General features: G+C 39.4%; 1 protein-coding gene and 1 pseudogene across 3 annotated transcripts in view; both read right to left on the bottom strand.

Moving 5' to 3' along the window:
* LOC133383138 (cytochrome b5 reductase 4) overlaps positions 1-21343 on the bottom strand; it is a 39287-nt gene that overhangs the window by 16784 nt on the left and 1160 nt on the right. For 2 of the 3 annotated variants that reach the window (XM_061623249.1, XM_061623250.1), the window contains 6 exons: positions 18731-18884; positions 15173-15273; positions 14250-14334; positions 7379-7420; positions 822-876; positions 21-78 (listed from right to left, as the gene is read on the bottom strand). In XM_061623249.1, coding sequence (XP_061479233.1) covers positions 21-78; positions 822-876; positions 7379-7420; positions 14250-14334; positions 15173-15273; positions 18731-18884 — 495 coding nt within the window. The remainder of the gene's footprint in view (positions 1-20; positions 79-821; positions 877-7378; positions 7421-14249; positions 14335-15172; positions 15274-18730; positions 18885-21343) is intronic. The other variant, XM_061623251.1, reaches the window with a different exon arrangement.
* LOC133384720 (U1 spliceosomal RNA) lies at positions 10932-11048 on the bottom strand (annotated as a pseudogene).

Raw genomic sequence — 21343 nt, 5'->3', positions numbered from 1 at the left:
ATCAAATGTAATTCTCTTACCTTTTGTTTAGCATATATGACCACGGTGACTGAACCATCTGTCTGGAACCAATCGTAGCTGAAATATATTGAGACAAACTATTAATCTTTTTGAAACAAACAATACATGCAAATATATATACACTGATATTGGTCTTTCTTTATGTGTGCGCTGAAGAAATATGCCTAAAAGAAGCGACGCACTTGAAAACACCCTAAATTACCAAAATTTATAATGGTCAGACTAAGGCAAAACTCTGGCAATCTCAAAAGTATAACATGGCTATCATCTTAGTTTACCGTAATCTGAAAGGCCATCATGTGAGACAAATGTTGAGTTATTTCATTTTATTTATCTTTATAAATCAGATGAATTTAGCTACCCATTTCCCATCCTACCCCAATCTCCTGTACAGTAATGAAGTATCTTAGGCCCCTCAACATTCTTGAATAGCCATTAATGCTATTAAAACAGTGTATCAATAGTCACAGTACAGCAGCTATTTCATGATGAGGCATCTAGGAGCTGTCAGTTGTTACTGAAGCTTTGGTTTTTTTCAGTCAAGAGCAGTATACCATGTACATCCAAAAACAAATATATTTTTTCTTGTTTCATCCTCTAAGTAGGAGATCTAGAGACAATAAGACTACATTATGTTGAAAAAACGTTTCTGTTCTACAATACCGGCTTTGGTCAAGTGGTTGATTTTTTTAAAAATCAGTAAACAATTACGTAACACATGGCTATTAAATTTGTGTTCAGCCCTTAAAAGGGAGCCCAACAAAGATAAACAAATAGAAGATGCTGAATTAGAATGGTACCTGGGAACTACTTCTTTGGAACAGTTATCCAATACTTTATTTTTAGAAGACAAACCTGAAAAAAGAGAGAAATCATATAAATGTGATTTAACATATAGAGGAGATCTGAAAAGCAAATGTTTTTCAGTAGATAAACAAACTGGCTTAGGTCCAGAGTTCCCATGGGCAGAATGAGATGTTCCTGTGGAATAAAATTCTCACTGACTCCTTCCCCCTGCAAAGCTAGAGGATTAGAGGACCCTCAAGAACAATGTGGGAAGTTATGCAAAAACCACTGCCCTCCTCTTTCTACAGCGACAGCCTCCACTAGATCAGCTCCATGAATGGAAGACTTTCGTGGAAGGGATACTCAACATGAAACCAAAGTATGCAGATACTGTATAACCTTGGTTTCATGTTGTTACATAAACACTAGAGAGGTATCAGCCTAACCTATCTGTCAGTGTTGTGGTGATGATAAATGAGGTGGAACATGTATCCTGCTCTGAGTTTCTTAGAGGAAGGACAAGATAAAAATGTAGTAATAATAATTAGTTCAAATAAAGCACACTGCCCCATTGGGATTTACCTGACATTTGCTAAAATTAGTTCAGAACGTTCAGTTCAGACTTGGTACTTCTTTGGTACTTAAAATACCTAAGCATAACATCTCAGAGCACATGGTTCATGCCTTCCCAAGTGTAACTCTATAATGTTTCATGCATAGACACAGCCCAATCAAAGAGCAGGGGGGAAATGCAACCACATATCACTTATCAAGAGCAAAATATGATGGATGGAATCCTGGACTTAAGTCATTTGTTTTGAGCTCAGATGTGGTTATTGTCAGTATCTCTATGATTATCATGCTGGCGTGATGCAATTTTAAAATGTATAAATAATTTTAATTTTAAAATAAATACAGCACACATACACATACAACATATCAAGGTCACAAAGAAACCAGCTACCATATAAGGCTGGAGAGGAGTTCCACAGTTGCTGGACACTCTGCTAACAACTGCACATGCCCCTGAAGATGACATTGCTCAAGAGCAACTTTCGCAACATTGATTTTTGCAGAACAGCATTTGGATGCATTTGTACTGTTCGGCTTTATATATTTAAAAATATGTGTATACAGCTTTATATTTTTAAAAAAATCTAAAGTAATGTACAGCATAAAATTATAAAACACAGCCAGAACTATTACCTGTTTGATCACACAACAGTTCTCCTTGAGTGCGCTGCATGTGAAAGCAAAACTATTCTAGACAGCTCTCAGATCAGTACAATTCAGAGTACCATGAAATACTCCTTGAGTCTGTATTTTTGGTTGCATGGATAGGAGGAAAAGCCTCTGTGAAGTACTCAACTTCACCCCAGGGACACCTCACCTCAATCCCAGAATACCTGCTGCCTTTGGGCCTGTTCCACTTGTCAGTTATAGGGCTATTTCACTTCATCAACAGAAGCCATTGGTTCGCAATGTTGCAGTGGAAGCCTATGCACACAATTGAAGTGGAGTACTACAGTCCATAGAGGTGAATTCCATTGAAATCAATGACTCCTACTTTCACAAAACTGTATTTAAATGTAGGAGTGAGTAACTTTTTTCAGCCTGAGGGCTGCATTCAAGACTGACCAACCCTCTGGGGCCACATGCCTGTGATGACTGTGGTCAAAGCAGTCTCTGAACATGCACTTGCTCTTGCATGCACACACCACACTCACTACACACTTTCTATCTAAACACACATATTCATTCTCTCTCTCTCTCTGTATATGTGTGTGTGTGTGTGTGTGTGTGTGTGTGAGTGAGTGTTGTGTGCAAATATTCCAGGCACACATTATACAAACACTGCAATTTCCCCATCACAGCATTAGGCTTGGTGGAGTGATTTAACCATATCCTCTTAGCCCAGCACTAAGGCAGCAATATTTCCAGGTCAGAGATAGCTATTTCCACCCACCACAGTGGGTTCTTCATTCTTGGTGGAGGCAAGCTCTGTGAAGGGGAGGAAGAAGAGTGGCAGAACGCATTTAAGGACTTGGAAAGCTTGATCCAGCTCACAGATCACAGGTTCATGACCCCTGATTTAAAGGATCAAAATGAATGCTGGATCTACTGACCTAAATTATATGATACAGGAGACAGTAACATTGTCTGCCAGAATAGCTTTGCAATACCTTGAGAAACAGCAAAAGAACAGGGGCAACTAAACCCAAAAAAGTCAGATCCGCTAAAGGTCCACTGAAATATATGAGACATAAATTTATCACAGCTAGGTATAGCACAGTGGGGAGGAGAGCCTGGCTGGGAGTCCAGAGTCTGTGAGTTCAAATCCCTGCTCGTGTCTCCTGGGTGTCAAGGGCCAGCTAAAGATCACCCCTACAGTGAGTGGCTCAGGGGTTACTTGCCCTGCCACCTGTGCAGCTGTGGGCAAGCTGCATAGTCCCAAGGAGCCCAGTTGCCCCCCAGCTGGCAGTTGCGGACAAGGAAGGGGCTGGCTTGTGCAGCTGTGGCAAGCTGAGCAGCCCCTAGCCAGCTGGGGAGGACTGGCAACGGTAAACCCCCTCTGAATACCACTTACCATGAAAACCCTATTCATAGGGTCGCCATAAGTCAGGATCGACTTGAAGGCAGTCCATTTCCATTTTCAACTTGCCCTATTGTTTTAGATGGAACTTAGGAACAACTGACTTTCTCTGGATTTGGATCTTCTGTGTCTGAGACCAACCAAAATAATGACTAGCCAATGCTAGTCCTACTAAGAGTAGATCAACTGAAATTAAGAAAAAAGATGAACTGCCAGCTGGGAGGCAACTGGGCTCCTTGGGACTATGCTGCTTGCCCACGGCTGCACAAGTGGCAAGGCATCTAACCCCTGAGCCACTCACTGTGGGGGTCATCTTTAGCTGGCCCTTTACGCCCAGGAGACACAAGCGGGGATTTGAACTCACAGACTCTGGACTCCCAGCCAAGCTCTGCTCCCCACTGTGCTACACCAGCTGTTGATGGAAGGTAGGAGATATTATTTTCACCTATTCTGTTTCCCCTCTGCAGCCTCCTGTGCCTTCCCCAAATCTTTTTCAGAGGATTGGGGGATTCTTGAACAGTGTGGAGGTGGCATGAGAGATTGCAGGGAGGAGGGGAAACTGAGAATCTGTTAATGGGCGCCTCCGCTAGATTGAAAGCTCTTCTGTGGACGGAATGGACACTTAGTATTCAAGTAAAAACCGTAAGAGGTGAGGGGGAAAATCCATATACTCAAATTAAAATCCATGCTACCCATATTATTAGGCATTCCACCTAAACTCTACAATCTAAATATAGTTCTTGTTATCTGAAAAAATATTGGTAAGGGAAATGCTATTCAAGAATGCTGACCTTAAGATTCCCAGGTGTTATCTAATCGAATGACTCCAAACAGGAAATGAGTCAAAAACCAATACCAAGAAAAAAAAATGGAACACTGACAATGATTTTAAAAAACGGAAAATACCTTCCTTGTTCCACTATATGGCAGTAGTTTTTAAACCTAAGGTAGTCTACCAATAACTATAATAAAATCTTAGATATTTAAAACAACATTTTCCACTAACCACCTCCTCATGATGGGAAACAATTGTAGCCAGAACAGCTAAAACTGAAGTCTACCTGTTTGGAGGCAAAAACATCTATCTGGGTGGCCCAGGACTTAGTCAGACACAACATATTAACTATAGCTTGGATCTAAGATAACTTGTGTAAGGTAACAGAAAGAAAATTTCCTGAGTCATTCTGCCCTCCTTCGTGCAGAATGGGAAACATTCCTCCTGTGAACTTTAAGTTAACATCTTAGAATCCAATCCCATGTTATTTACTTTCATTTTTTAAAAAAGATTTTTTATATGTTGAGAATTAGAGAAAGAAAATCATATATCAAAGAGATGCGCTGTACAAAAACAAACATGGCATGGAGCCAGGCACTCAAATACATGTTTGTCTAATGGAGCAGACATTTGTGAATAAAGAGTGTTCCCCTGTATTAAAACAAATGAGACAGCCTTAGTAGCTTTGCTCTATAAAGAGAGACAGATGAGAAGGAGTTGAGTCAGAGGTCTTATTTTCACAACATGGATGACTAAGGGTTATTTTGCAGCTCTTACCTATATCTGCCCACATCTATGTGCAGTACATGTCTAATTCCATCCACTTTCACATGCCGAGTAGACTGACTCTTGTATTGTTTATCAATGTTCATCTGCTAATGAAACAGGCTATTCAAGCAGATTTTACTGGTGACTTTTTCCTGAGTACCTGTTCAATTCAGCCACCCATTAAGCCTTTCAAAGATAAGCAAATGATAGTATATTATAATTAGCTATTATTTCCAGCTGGATATAACTGTCACTAGTTGTAATAAGTATACATTCAATAGGTATTTCTCCAAAGCAACAGTTTAAGAGTAGCAACACTCATATCATCCAACATCCTTCTAGTGTATATTCCCTCATTCTCAGTAGACAGAATAAGCAGTTATTTCTTATAATATCTCAGTGAATGGTTTTAGTTGATTAGCATTATGCTGAAGTACATACACGGGGGGGGGGGGGAGAAACAACCAGTTCATTATCTTTTTTATTCTTCTCTACAGTACTGTAAAAGATCCTCCGTGGTGCAGAGTGGTAAGCGGCAGTAACGCAGCCGAAGCTCTGCTTACAGCTGAAGTTCGATTCCAACGAAAGGAGGAAGTCGAATCTCCGGTAAAAGGGGTCGAGGTCCACTCAGCCTTCCATCCATCCGTGGTCAGTAAAAGTACCCGGTATATGCTGGGGGATAAAGAAAGGCCGGGGAAGGAACTGGCAATCCCACCCCATATATATGGTCTGCCTAGTAAATGTCACAAGATGTCACCCTAAGAGTCAGAAATGACTCGCACTGCAAGTGCGGGGACACCTTTACCTCTTTTACAGTACTCTGAAATGAGAATCCATATTTTGGAATAACTACATTGGTATGCTTCTTGATAAATTACTCTATTTTTAACAGCGAAATCTACCATCTAGTTCAGTAACAAGTAAATTGGTGCCGCGGGCTTGGACTGTCAAACTGAAAAGTCATTTCTGACTAGTGGAAGTATCCTTGTAATCTAAGTACAATATAAAACAAACCAACAAAGTAAACCCACACACAATAATAAACAAGGGGTATCATCAATGGGAGGGGGGCACTTAAGACTCAAATGCTTCTTCCCCCTCTGGCAAAGCTTTTGCTTCCATTTCCAATTAACAGCAGTTTGTCACCATGCCCAAACTCTTGAGAAACTGATATGGCTTAAGTATGGCCTAACCTCAAACTGCAGTCTCTGATCCTAGTCTGTTCCCCTAAGCCACAGTATACACTAATGAAGTTCTAGATTCAGACATAAAATCCCACAGTTAGTGAAAACTGAAGTGAAAGCTTCCAATCTCCTCCTCATGACCACATTGGAGAATATAGGAAGCTGCCTTATCCCGAGTCAGACCATTGGTCCACCTAGCTCAGTACTGTCTACACTAACTGGCAGCAGCTCTCCAGGGAGAGCTACCTGGAGATGCCAGAGGTTGAACCTGGGATCTTCTGCATGCAAAGCAGATGCTCTACCACTGAGCTACAGCCCTTCCCCTCCCTGAACCTGAGATGTAGGCACTATAGTTTAGTGTTACATCTCAACTCAGCCAAAGACTTCTACAATTATGATTTCTTCTGCAACAATCAACTATGAAAAACCTCACCTGCTGGAACCATCCAGTGTCACATTTGTGCATATAAGCACCATATTTTGGGGCTCCATTTGGGAGGAAGGCTAGGATATAAATGTAATAAATATATATTTTTGTATATTAATTTTCTCCAACTTAGTTCTCCCGCCACCCCTCTAAAAATCAATCTTCAAGCGGGCTTCAATATATAAGACATTCAGGGATGATAATGTGAAAGCAGAAGCAAGAAGGGAACTCAAGAACTGCACCATGAAGATAAGGAGTACAGGAACAGAGGTTTTTTGTTTTTTAAGAGCAAAGAGGAAGAATTCGAGATCTCTCTTTATATAGCAGTATTTATAGTGGAAAAAAATTAACTCGATGCTAGAACAAACAGGATGGTGAAAGAACAGGTTGCCAGTTGTGGTTTCCTGGGTTTAAGCATTTCTGCAGAACCGTAAGAGAAAGTTTTCCAACAAACTCCTTTATAAGTCTTGGCTGCAGATTGAGGGCAAGGGGCACATTTTTATTCTCCTACAGTTCTCTTAGTTAAGTTCTCTGGCTCTGTGTTCTTCTCTGGATAATTTTCTACTATCCTATCTTCTTTCTGCCTGTGGTACATGGCGGTTTGGGTTGCACAGTCCAACTCAGATAGAGGCAGTTCTTGGACTGAAAATGGGTGGTCCTTCACTTAGTCAGGAAACCTATCTATGTGACCTTCCATATATATATGGAAGATAGATATATAGATAGATCTCTCTCTCTCTCTCTCTCTCTCTCGATCTCTTTCTCTCTCTCTCTCTGAGTCTTTTTCACAAATGACATGGGATATTAGTAGCACACATACTTACCATTTAAGATTCTGTTTTCTTCAGATACAGTGGGGCAAGTCTCTGCAAGTATTCAAGAAGAGTGCAGTGATGATGAGAGCAGAGAACTTGCACAAGTTGTGAAACAATACGCAAACACTCTGGACAAAAAAATATTTATCCGGGAAAAATAAATAAGGTCAACTAAGCTGAAGAGAGAAGATAGTAACCATGCAAACAAAAATATGAAACACACTGAATTGAAGAGAGTAACTTATGTGATTGTACAAAAATGTAATTATTCTATGAGCTACTGGCATATCTATTTTTGAAACATATGAAAAAGTGAGTACATCCTTAGGAATAACTAATTTAAAACCATATTTTCTCCAATCCAGTTAAACTTCTTGTATAATATTTCAAAGTGACAAATTAAAAATGTATTTGTAAGCAATTTCAGCATAAATAACGTATTACCATTATGCTCCCAATATGTATGATGCTGTATTGCTAATGACACAAATATCTGCTATAATCACTATGAAGGCTGTATTGAACTGCCTCCTTATGCCAAACCATTTATGTGCAGATACTTAAGATGTTTTTCTCCATGCCACATCTGCAGTGGTGTGGAGCAATGTCCTCCAGCTGGTAAGGTAAGCCACTGCTTGCCATGAGAAGCAGCTGCCACCAGCAGCTGTTTAAAGCAAGCTTTATATGGCACCCATTCATGTGCACTAACCCTAGGACTTGCTGTATCAGTGATGCCTCAAATAGATGTATCTGCAAAACTTGACATTACAGGCAAATATGACCACACAAACTATCACTTTTCCAGTGGCAGCAACTGCTGCCCCTCACATCTGCAAGTAAACTGCAGGAAATTTAAATAAAAATGTATACCAACTTCAATGACTGATAATACATTTTAACATTAAACATTTCATTATTGATGACAAACATTCAAAAGAAATAAGCCAGGCCTCCAGAAATATCTAGTGCTTTGCATACATAAAAACAACCAATGTCTTATTATTAGACACTTTTAGAAAAATAACTGATCCAGAAAGATCTCCATATGTAATCCTGAAAGCTTCAAATACTTTGCCCTGTTTTTTGAACCTCGGCTACAACAGAGTCTTTTACATACCAGATAATTTTTCATAAGGAGAACAGAAACTCAAACAATATAGACAGTCTTCACTCTAAATATAAACTTACCAAAAGGCAACTAAATCGCAGACTATGGGCACAAACCAATGACTGCACAACTACCTTGATGTCCCTAGTTGTGCTTTATAGGCTTGTGTTTTTCAGACTGCAACCATCTCTGCTACATAAAAACTGCTTTTAAAATTTTGATGAGTTTCAAAAGTAGTGGTTAGTGGCAGGACCTCATCTTTTCATGAAACGACACAAGCCCCATGTGGTGTATATGTAAGCCCTTGGGCACGCAAGGACCTCTAGAGCATGGGTTCTCAACAAGGGGGGAATTCCCCCCCGGGGGGGGAATTTTAGGGTTCCAGGGGGGGAATTGGGACCACTATTCAGCAAAGTGTGATGTCCTGTGGATTATGTACAATCTGTAAAATTGTAGTTTGTTTTTAATTTAATCTGCGACATTCAATAAAGTTTATTGAATGTCACAGATTAAAATTGGTTCTTGAACATGAAGCATTATTTTCATTTGCAAAATTAAGTTATTATTTAAAGACCAGAAAGTGCTCCAAGAAATTCTGTTATAATATAAACTAAGAAATTTTTCTCTCACGAGAAACACCACCATCACTCACGAAACGTCAACACGCTATGAGAGACTATCTTGGGAAGGGGGGAATTATATTCTGAACAATGGTGAAAGGGGTGAATGGAGCAAAAAAGGTTGAGAACCACTGCTCTAGAGATTGCATCCAAAATTTATTTTAGCTTTTTCTTTTCTTAAGATCGTTGTTCCCTGTTTGCAATTGCTACTATATGTTCTTGGAGTTAGGAAAGACCAAGCAGCTAACGACAGAGAACACTAAGTTAAAGAAATATAACTATTAATGTAACTTTTGAAAGGCTGCACTGGAGAGGATACTTAATATCATTAAAAAGTGACAAGGAGTACTGTGAAAACTGCCTTTTAAATATAATAGACATGGATCAATACCCTGTTTTTTAAGGCATTCCAAATAACCTCTACTTCCTTGTTGAACCCAGGAGTTCAAGATCATTATATACCGCACAAATCAGAGGGAGGAAAAACAAGCTTTCAGCATCACACAAGTCAGCAAGATCGCAAGTCACAAAGTCAAAAGACTGCACAAACTGCCCTGGAGCAAGCAGGAGAAGCAGAGCAAAGCTATTAAATGGAGAGAGAACTGGCAGGGCTTGACTGGGAAAAAAACAACCACCTTATGCATCACTCAAAACCTGAAAATTGAGGGTACCCCGTCCTATAATGTTATTTTTATCACATGAAAGTTATAAACCTGGACAAAGACCATTTGTTTTAAAACCCTTTTTTGTACTTCAAAGACAGCTTAGCCAATTTAGCTTCTACATATGCTGTTCAACTAGAAGACTACCCTGCTTGGTTACATTTATACAGGGCAGTATCCTAGTATAACAATTGTGTCAGCTACCTAGCAACAATAAAACCCGGTCTCCCGGGTAGTGTTGACACAACGTGAATTAAAAGAAGAATCTAGAATAGTACTTTTTAAAATGCATCTAACACTAAGCATTAAATATTAATATTAATAAAAAGTGTGTTACTTAAAAGTACGTATTAAAGGGGAAAAACTGCTCTGCAGAGATAACAATGATCTAGTTTTATACATCCAGAATTCAGTGTACCACCACTGCTGCCATAGCAAGTGTCAATTAAGTGAATGGGTCTGTCATGCCAAAAAACCTCTACAGTTTCCAAACTTTTGAGGTCTATTATTTTAAAAACATAGTATGATTTTGAGCAGAATTTCAGAGTTGCATCTTAAAATTCAGAATTAATGTAAGGGCTTGTATTAAGTCCAAAGAACTCTAATAAGAACTTCCAAAGACAAACAAAACTTATCCAGAATTTTCACACTACCTTGCAGAAGACAGCTTCCACCCAATTAAGGTTCCAGCAAACACTTATCAGTGTTTTGAATGACTGTTCTGAGAGTATCTCATATGATTTATGAATACTGTGTTTGTTGTATAGAAATTGTAAAGGACATTCCCCCATTGCTTTTTCAATTTTCCATCTATAAAAATGAGCCAAATTCATCAAACCAATAGAAAAGTAAGTTCTTGCTCACAAATAGGGACATGTCAGTGATGAAAAAAGACAGCTTTCCTTTGCCCGTTGTTACCAGATCTGCTTGTGCAGCAGAGCAGGCATTTATGTGAACACACATCTTACACATGTATTCACAAACACTAATTTGGGGGATTAGCTGTACTACTCTTGGAATCTTTACTGGAAACAATTGCACACACAGAGACAGATCCATGTTGGTTATCATAACCTTGCTTAATTTGGGGAATTTAGCATGGACCAATATTAGTGTGCTGGCTCCAGAGAGCCAGCAATAACCACACTGTTGCTGCAATTGTAACATTCATGGTCGAATTATGCAGTCGTGTTTCCCGCAGGAGTCAGCACACCCAGAGTGCACTAGATTAGCCTCATCCTAAGAAAACCACCTTCATGATCATTTTATCTCCCCTGCCAGGTAAGTTATTATAAAGTGATATATAAGCAACAAAACAGCTTTGCAGCTTGAAATGTCATTGCAGAAATATACAGAATGAAAAGGGTTAATAACACTGTACAGAGGCTAACATATTACCTGGACTATATACTTAGTTACTATAAGAGAGATAGAGAGGATAGGAGACCTGCCTAATAAAGAATTATGAAGCAATTTTGGAGTCCTGTCTTTCCTATGCGAACAGTCAAAGAACCAGAAAAGGGGAAGGGAGATTACATGCAAAGCAGCAGCTTTCCTGTCTCACAAGAGTTAGAGGAAGGCAAGAGAGCGGGGAGATAAAAGAGACAGGGAGCAGGAGGAAAGTTAGAACGCAAATATTATTTATTTGGTTCTAGGAGGAGGAGGAGAAAGAAGGCTGCGTTTCTTCACCCTAACTTAGAAATGCACCACCATGAATAGGATAGCCGTCCACAATAAGACAGGTTATGATTTCATAAGATGCCTGCTGGGTCAGGGCAGTGGTCCATCTAGTCCATCATCCCGTTCTCACAGCGCCCAACCCAATGCCTATGGGAAGCCCACAAGCAGGACCTGGGCACAAGAGCAGTCTCCCCTCCTGCAGTTTCCAGCAACTGGTATTCAGAAGCATATTGCTTCCAACCATGGAAGCTGAGCACAGCCATTATGCCTAGTAGCCGCTGATAGCCTTATCCTCCTTGAATCCTCTTTTAAAGAATTCTGGCAGAACTTGACAACCCCATACACCAATGGAGATGGAAACAGCAGTCTCCCTTTTACCTGCAAGAGCCAAATCATCTAGTAATCTATGGAAAGGCCAGCAAGAATGCCTCCTTCCCATAACTAGCCTCCTCTCCTATTTGTTTTATCCTTCTTGTAAAATCCCTTGTATTAGGTTAAAAATAGGCAGAGAAACATCTCTGGGTACTTCTTTGCAGTATGTCATGGGGGTAGCACATACTGAAAAAGAATGTCATGGATCAGCTTCCTCGAAGTGTCTCCAAAAACTGAACCACCACCAGGCAACCTCTTCCTGAATCTGAAAGGGCTGTTTCACAAGGGGTCTGCGCTCAGGACATTAATGCTGCTATATAACAAAAGGCATACGTGGAGAGCTCCTGGGATACCCTGCATTGAGTTAATTGGGTATTATGTCACAAGGTGGAAGCCCAACCATAGGGCTGTCTCCACCTACACAGACCTGTTTTTCAGCAAGGTGTGCTTGTTGTTGCTGAAAGGGAATGGGCTCAGACATCTCAGGCAATGCAAAGATGGTACTTAATTAAATTAAGGGGGGTACGTTTGCCAGCTAAGAACCATGTACTCATAATGGAAGATTAGAAACTTGCATTAGATTTAGCATTGTATTCTGGAATTAATCAGGTCAGAGCATAACCTCCTGCTTGTAACTGACATGTATCTTCAGCTTACACCGGTGCCACAGGGCTTTACCTGTTGACCACATTGATGCTCTATTGTGCAAAGCAAAGGCAAATCACACACACAATTCCAGACCATGTGCAGAGTTCTAGTTGAACTAATCTTCTCAGTAACAACATGCGGTAAAAAGACCAAGACAAATCTATATGGGTGCTCATATTATCAGACTTTGTTTAAGGATAAACGATGCTTTTTGTGCTGTGTATATATTTATTTCAATTCTGTCAAGCCAATACAACCATTCACATTATTTTCTAGTTTTAAGTTTGTCCTGGATGAGAATTATCTATATTGTGTTACGGTGAAACCTTTGACAGATATTGGCTAAAAAGCATGGAACGTTCAGTGTGCTCATAGAACTAAATAGTCTGAAGTACAGTTTCAGTGAAGGAAGGGAAGGTAGTCAATTCTGGCTAGGGTTAAACCATGCACAGGAAAAAGGCTAGGGAACAGGAAAAGGATGCAAAGTAGAAAATCAAGAAGCAAGGAAGTTAAAGAAATAGTGCAGAGTAGACAAGAGACTAAGAAAGAAAAATCTAACAGAAGGGTAAGTGGAGAATTAAGATGAGGTAAAAGGGGACAAAGGATGCAGAGGACTAGGCAATCAGAGGTTCTAAATAAGCTTCATGGTACCCAAGATGAGAAGAGGTCTCAGGGAAGAAAAGGAAAAGCATTGCTACAGTAAAGAAAGAAGTATACAGCAGGCACAGCCTGAAAAGCAGGAACCTATGAGGAACAATGGTGGAGAAAGCACTGAAGAAAAGAGGAGGAGGACTGGGGCAAAAGTAAAGTGGGACTGGATTTGTGTGGTGTGGACAGGAAGGTAATAGGCACACAGAGAGACCAGGAAGCATAGGGCTGACAGGAAAACTATGGCAATTATAGCATTGTAATATGGTGATCCACAGGAGACGGCAAGGGCGAAAGAATGAAGGCTGGATTTTGCACATTGAGGTTAGCCAATTCTTGTACTGAAGAATTGACAAGATCACTGAAATAAAGTATCCTAGGATGCAGAATCATATGCTTAGTCATTTAGAAAAAGACGTAAATCCTACAGTAGAAATTGCACATGGCAGATTCTCAGTTCTCTTTATCAATCTAGTTTTCCTTTCAGCTGAGGTGGTAGTTAAAAGATAAACTTATTAACGTCATATACCTTTCCCCACTTATCATGGTTTGTTTGGAGCAAAACAAATGACAAACACTGGTTTGGACATAATGCTAAGTCAGCTCTGTGGCTTGTCTCTCTGCAGGAGAAAAGGGAAAGCAACGTGGGCACACTTCAGCTGGGAGCACTAGCAGGCAGCTCGCATTGGTTTGGTTAACAATTACGGTGGCTTAGCATGGCACCCAAGCTCAGCCTCTCAAATGGACAACATTAAGGGCCTACACAAGATCACTTAGGAATACAATGCAAAGTGTGAAAACAATGTGTTTTCAAATCCAGTTATCATACACAAAGCCAGAATTGGCTACAGCTCTCTGTCACGTTACACTACAAGGGGAAAATGACTTTGCCACGGAATGTGTACAACAAACCTACAAGTATCAGTGTCTGATTTACTACACATATGCAAATCTACTCATACTGGTTTCAGAGAAATAATTCAAAATCATGCAACTGCCAGCAACAAAATAATTAAAAGTTCACTCCTGACCACATCTACTTAGAAGTAAGCTCTATTGCATTTGATGGGGCTAATTGCAATGTAACTGGGGCTAGGGCTGCAGCCCAAGTTTCTTTTACGAATTATTATATAGGTGTATACCTTTCAAAGCAGCAAAAGGTTTGAGTGCCATTCTTCCAACCATACACTCCTTTAGCATAGATTCATAATTAACCCAGCGATGAACCTGCATGGAAGAAAGCAGTACTATTTTTAGTAGATTTAAGCACATATAACAATACTTGCTTCTAAGCAATGGTAGAACTATAGTAAAAACCAAAAGGTTAAGCAAGCTTGTTACATAGAACTACCAAATGAAAATACAAACATAAACAGAGGTAGGTCTTAATCCACCATTTTACTTACCCAGCAAGCCCTTTGACGACAGAGATACTAACTAGAGTAATATATTATTTTCCTTTTAAAACATGTATTGGTATATTCAAAATAGGAAAAGTGCAACTACTACATTTACTAGCACTTTAGCTTCTGATTTAGCTGTTTAAGAGGGTCTCCTGCTGAATTCTTATCAATTTCTTCAGCAAGGACAGGATATAAATGAATTAAATGTGATCTATAGTAATTTTCAGTTTCATTTTGGAGCGAGTGATAAAATAGTAGATTTAAATTCATGTTTTAATTAAGTTTGGTCCTATTTTCTGACACTATAGGTGCAACAATCTATTCACAAGCCACAGGAAACCTTGGAACTCATGTACTCCTCTCTTCCCTCTTCTCCCACGTGGCCAGAAGGAAGACTTTGGAAGCTTCTCCTTTCACTTTTAACTAACCAAAGCTTCCTGTTTCATTCAGATCATAGATTATGGTTTGACACTATGGTCAGTTTCGAAACAAGACATCTTCCAGCTCAATGACATTACAAAAAGCTATAGTTAATTATGATGTCTGAACACATAATACACTTTTTTTTTTAAAAAAAGTAAATGATAGAATAGCAGTTTCTTCTCGTGAGCAGCTTTTCAGTTAAGTTTTGATGAGCTGAATGTCATCTGTACTCTTTTTACCTGATCAAAAAGATCTGTGCCATCAGCTCCTGCCGCTTTCATTAACTCATCCTCGCCACCAGGGTGATATTCCATATATGGTGTGATATTATATACAAGACCTACAAATTAAAGTAATATATATATATATATTTAAAATGTCTCCAATTAAAACATGCAGCCTCACCTCTATGAAAAATGTTGAATATATGTGAATTGGCATTTTATGATTTTGGCAAAAAAGTATTCCATTGAAACAGGAAGTTATATACAATGAATACAACACAATATACTGATTAAATGCTACTTACAAAAAAAGTAGGAATGGCAGGCTGGGAAGAACTAACATCAGGTACAGTTTTAATACACAAGAGCTTATGTTCTGGTGACTAAGCACCTGCACTGAATTGTTTAAAGATTACAGAACTGTTTTTAACATAAAATCCAGAGCCACATATATGCTTAGTTCAGAGGAAGTAGTACATCCAAGGACACCTCCTCTTTCATGTGCATGGCTATCCACTAATCAGTGGGGAAGGTGGAAGAGCTATGTGCATGCTGGAAAATGCAAGAAACCAGGAAAAGCGTATCTGAAAAGAAATATATTTCTTTTCCAAACTCACTACTAAACTAGAATGATTATAGGCCAAATATTGCATCCAGTGTTGTAAATTGTTCTACAGTTGTAAAGACAAGAGATCCAAAATGGCCACTGCAGCCCATTTAGTAGCAAAATCTATTCTTAATCAGGACTGTGGGATTCTTTCTTACTACAGACATCAAGTTAGCAAAGCTAGAAAGCTAGTATCAACACCAGCTTATGCTGCAAGAAATCTATTAGGCATTAAAGGTGCCCTAAAACTGCTTTTGTTTAACATTAGCCATTAAGCAGTACCATAACACACATATAACAATGCTTTAGTGCCCCATGGACCATTTGTCCACATATCCTAGCTCAACGCAGATGTAACAGAGAATGGTTGTATTTGGAAAGCCTTTTATCTTATAGCACTAAGAATGCCATCTAGTGTCAGGTGCTGAGCACTGCATATGGAGAAACTCATTCCAAGTGATATGTTTCAACTCTGTAAGCAGTTTCATTCACTTTTATGTTCTTTTTTATCTTTGAGGGTATCCTGGGCAGACAAGTGAATTTATATCATTATCACTAAAAAGCAGGCCACCATACTTCACCACTCTGCATGGTGGGAGCGCCATTCATTCTAAGCCTAACACAACACAGATGAGATCATGCAGAGGAGACTATTTTTTCATAATACATGGAAATGCTCTTCTGCCTCACACCATGTGTCCCAGAGAAAATGCAGGTGATGCCAGTAAATCAATATATGCAAATGCTATCACTTACATAAAATGTTAAGAATTATTGGGGGGAAAGTTAGGAATGTCAGTTGCACAGTAGCATTTTATTAGTGTGTGTAAAATATACTGTACTGTTTATAGTCATGCAACTCTGATTATTTTGGTACATTAAGAGTCCTTATTCATGTACCAACTAAGAACTGCAACAAGCAATACTGCCTTTGTATTTCGTCCCTCCCTCAAAAGGAAGCAATTATAGCTGTTACTGTGCCTTACATATACACCCCTTGGCAAAGTATAATGTGTTATAGATAAATAATTAATACTTTCTGGGGCATTAAAGGTCTCCCTTTTTTAAAAATGAAAAGTGGTATTCAAGAACACAAAATGAATAAACAAATAATGAAAACAGAACTAAGTTGTTTACAATGTTTGTTAAATTCAGTTCGTTAAGTTCAAGGCCTAGTGAAAGAAATTAGGCTGGTAGAAAATCGAGAGGTTAGTTCAAGGCAACATGTATGGGAAAGTCTTCCAGGGAAATCTGAAAGGGGATTATTTACATTCATGCAAGCAGCACGATAGATTCACTACGATAGATGTATGCAGCCACCATGTACAGAAGCACTATACCTCTACTTTCAGAGCCATATAACTTCCCTCTGCTAGAAACAAAATACTGACCCTTAGTTTGCTCCAGCAAGACAATTATTTGGCTCAACAAACCCTGCAGCAATACTCAATCAGCAAAAGTTCTAACACAAGCCCAATGCAAAATAAGAGATACAGTGTGGTGTAAGAAAGGAAGGATGACAAATGCAGCATTTTAACAGCTCTAGAAAAACAACGGTTTTTACTATTCATGAAGTGCAAGTGCATGGAGCCTGTACCTCTCTTTAAGAGATTTATATTCCCCATATTCTTTTTTCAAAAAACTAGACTGTGGTAAAGCAGCACTTAGTAAGTCAGACCAGGGCTCAAAGAAGTTAAGTTGAGACCTAAAAGTTTTGCTTAAACTCACACTGCATAATATTTGGATCCAATGAACACAAACCATAGAAAATACTACAAAACATAATTATACTATAATTTATATTACGTACTGTAATATCATAATTTAAATACTGGAGTTCTGTCTGATTTTGATTCAACTTCTTTTTGATACTCTCATTTCACACATATCAAAAGCAAGGACTCAAACCTGAACCAAAACTATTTTTCCCAAACATAAAGAAGAAACAATTCAATTTGACTGTTGCCATCAGGAGATTAGAGGAAGCTAGAAACCCACAAAGCATGTTGTAAATTTCTACATATTAGCCTAAATATTAGTTATGATCTCAAACCTAACATGCAAATAGATTATTACTAAGGGGAGAAATTAAGGTAACTCTAAAGCAGGGATGGGGAACCTGTGGCTCTTGGGATGTTGCTGGACTCCTATTAGTCCCAGGTAGCACCAATTGTTAGAGATGATGGGAGCTGCAATCCAGCAACTTCTAGCAATCCACAGGTGGTCCACCCTGGTCTAGTGTCTTTACTGAGGATGCATCATTTCCCCACTCCCCTTAGAAGGTATTAAACTTCAAAAGCTTTGGATGGGGAAACAAAGGCACCACCATCTCACTCTCTGCATCTCCCCTGGAATTTCCACAAATCCATTAGTGCTCCATTTAAGAAAGAATATGTCATTGCTATTTCCAAAACAAATGGATGAGGATACCTTTTTGGAAGGCAAATGAAAAAAGGAATGTGTTCAAAGGTAAATATTTGATAGTACAGTTACTGGTGTTCACTTGTTACTATCAAAAAACCAAATGACATTGCTATTAACTAATCCCATTTCCTAAATTCAGTTTCACATATTTTAGCGTAATAAGAAAAACACAATTTTTATGTATTTGATTTAAAAGATTTAATGCTTAAACAACACTGAAACAAATAATGTTATATTCATCTATTAGCAGTGTTGTACTTGGAAGCCAAATCAGAAAGAAATCTTATTTGTTGGTAATTGAGGGTGGTATCCAAAGAAATAAGTTCTATTAGCGCAAGGATTTCCAGTTGCACAACAAGACTTTCTCTCCCACTCCTCTCCCCGCACACCCTCTGCAAATCTGCTCCAGACAGTTGGGGGAACCCCCAGAAGAGATTTAGGGAAGAGGAGAAGGAGGGGAATAAGCCCTTGTGCTAAAAGAACTACTTCATTGGATACCGCCTGAGTGTTTATATCTTTGGACTATCAATAGAACAACCCACCTCTTATACATATCCAGCAGTCATCCTTCTTATTGTGCTTGGAAAGCTCTTCTTCAGTCACCTCTACCAATCTTCCTTTTAGACCAGTTAGGTCTTTCCCACTTTTAGTTAATCGAATCCAGTCCATAAGACTTCGACCTGGTTTCAAAGGTACCTAGAAATGGATGAGGAGCGAGAGGAGAGTCTATTAATTAATTAACAACAAAAAAGGTAAGTAAAAGTAGATTGGAGTCTTGCCATACTCTATGGTAAACAAAAATAAATTCTGTTTAATTATGGCGTAAGTTAGCAAAGCTATATACAGCAGCACAAAATAATTAACATTCAGACAGAGAGACAGAAGGCAATAGCGAGGAAATGTAGTATGCAAGATCCCTTCTGAGGTCAATGAGAATAACTAATCTACTAATTAGAAGGATTGGGGGGTGAAATAATTCCAACCAAATTCCTTACAGGAATCCTTATAGTGCTTTCTTATCCAAAAAGCTTCTTGTTTATTCCACCAGCTTAACACCACAGACAAACAGTGGCCAGTCATCCATAATATTTCTTTTTTTTTTGTCACTGGCATTTTAAGGGGAGAAAGATACAAATAAAACAATTAGTACTTGAGATGTACTATGAATACGTGTAATGATATAAGTGAAATGCTTTAATATGTTAGATGGCAATGCCCCTGTCAAGCTGAGTTCACTTTAAGGATGATATTTTCATACACAAGTATTAATACAGAAATATTTGATTGGTTTGGCTCTTGATGTGCACCAAGAGCCAATTCAGCTTCCCAGCATTCACGTATCACATAGCAAGATAAACCTTCCAGTCCGGATATTACTAACAGGAAATAAGTGAAGCAACAAACGAAACATCTTGAACCAGTTTGGGTGTGCTACTTTGACCACCTCCACACAAGCTTCCATTGAGTCTAGTATAGCAAGATTTACCTGCATAGCAGTAATTGCATTAAAGTGATCTTTTAGTCCAGTTTTGTGGTGGATGAACCCCAGTTGCATTAGATGACAGACAACTGTGCAGTCATAGTATTCCTAGAGCCACTGCCCATACCACAACCATTCATGTTTCATACAACTGACATATACAACTGCAACTGCATGATCAAATCTTGGTTTTGTAAGCTGAGATATGATTGAGCTTCATATACCTACATGCAGCTCTTGGCTCTTGCTTAATTCTTCCCTGGAAGCAAGCCAGGAAGCCACAGTTAACTATGAAAAATGAACTGCCTTCAAGTCGATCCTGACTTATGGCGACCCTATGAGTAGGGTTTTCATGGTAAACGGTATTCAGAGGTGGTTTTACCATTGCCTTCCTCTGAGGCTGAGAGGCAGTGACTGGCCCCAGGTCATCCAGTGAGCTTCATAGCTGTGTGGGGATTCAAACCCTTGTCTCCCAGGTCAGAGTACAACACTCTAACCACTACACCACACTACAGTTTCCTGTTATGTCTGAACCAGGAATTATGGCTAATAGCTTCCAAACAATCTAGGATCTGGAAGTCAAATGTTTCCAAGCTCAATTCAAAGTGCTGGTTTTAACCTATAAAGCCTACGAAGACCACTATACCTGATGGAACCCCTTTCCGGACACAAACCCACCCGTACACTACGCTCAACATCCAAGGCCCTCCTCCAGATGCCTACTCCGAGGGAAGCTCGGAGGATGGCAACAAGAGAGAGGGCTTTCTCAGTAGCGGTTACCACTCCCAGAAGATCAGGCGATACAAGTACTGATGTCTAATTGTGTAGCGGCAAATTCAGAAGTGCAAGGTCCCTTCATAATAGTAACAGCCACACTTACTCACAGACACACACCCTTCTAAGATTATACAACCTTCTAAGATTATAGAATAATCTGGCCAGGCTTGAATACTGCTTTCTGCTTCTCTATTACTGTCACCATTTGACTGTCCTCTCTCACTGTCAGAGCTATTACTGAGTTCAGTGCCTACATGTGTATCTCCTGCTGCTGCCAAACTGCTTGATGATGTGGTGGGATGCTATCATCAGGATTCACTATCTCTTCTTTTGCAATTACATAATTCTCACTCTCCACAACTTGGCTTTTTGAAGTAGGAACCTCCTTTCACTCTGATTGGCTCCTATCGTGAGAAAACTACAAGGAAGCAAGTGAGAAGACTCTTCTCAATGGCTAACACACTCCCCTTTCATGCCAATCGGCTCGTAGGACTCTGGAGACATATGGACACTGCCTGGGCCCTAGCTCCCAAAAAAGTAATGGGCCTAAGACCCCTTGAAAGCCTGGACGACTTCATCCCTGCTGATGTCCCTATAACTGGAAGTAGCCAAAGAACTTCTGATTCTAGCTTCTTCCCTCTTTTAGCAAGGTTCAAACAGCACTGCCCATCAAAGAACCGCATATGAAAAATTCATCAACGCTACTTGTTGAGGGTTCCACAATTTCCCCAGGAAACATAACAGGAATCAGCTGACATAGACACTGTTGCCACATAGCTTAACCAACTCCCACATGTGGGTTTCATAATCACATCAATCAGAAAAGTCAAAAACTCATCTTCCCCCATGCACTTATTCCCCACACTATTATATTTTTAACCGGGCACAGAAAAGTGCC

The sequence above is a fragment of the Rhineura floridana genome, chromosome 4 (genome assembly GCF_030035675.1).
Source record: "Rhineura floridana isolate rRhiFlo1 chromosome 4, rRhiFlo1.hap2, whole genome shotgun sequence".
In the NCBI taxonomy this organism is placed as follows: Eukaryota; Metazoa; Chordata; class Lepidosauria; order Squamata; family Rhineuridae; genus Rhineura; species Rhineura floridana.
This window is presented reverse-complemented; position numbering and strand designations above follow the sequence as displayed.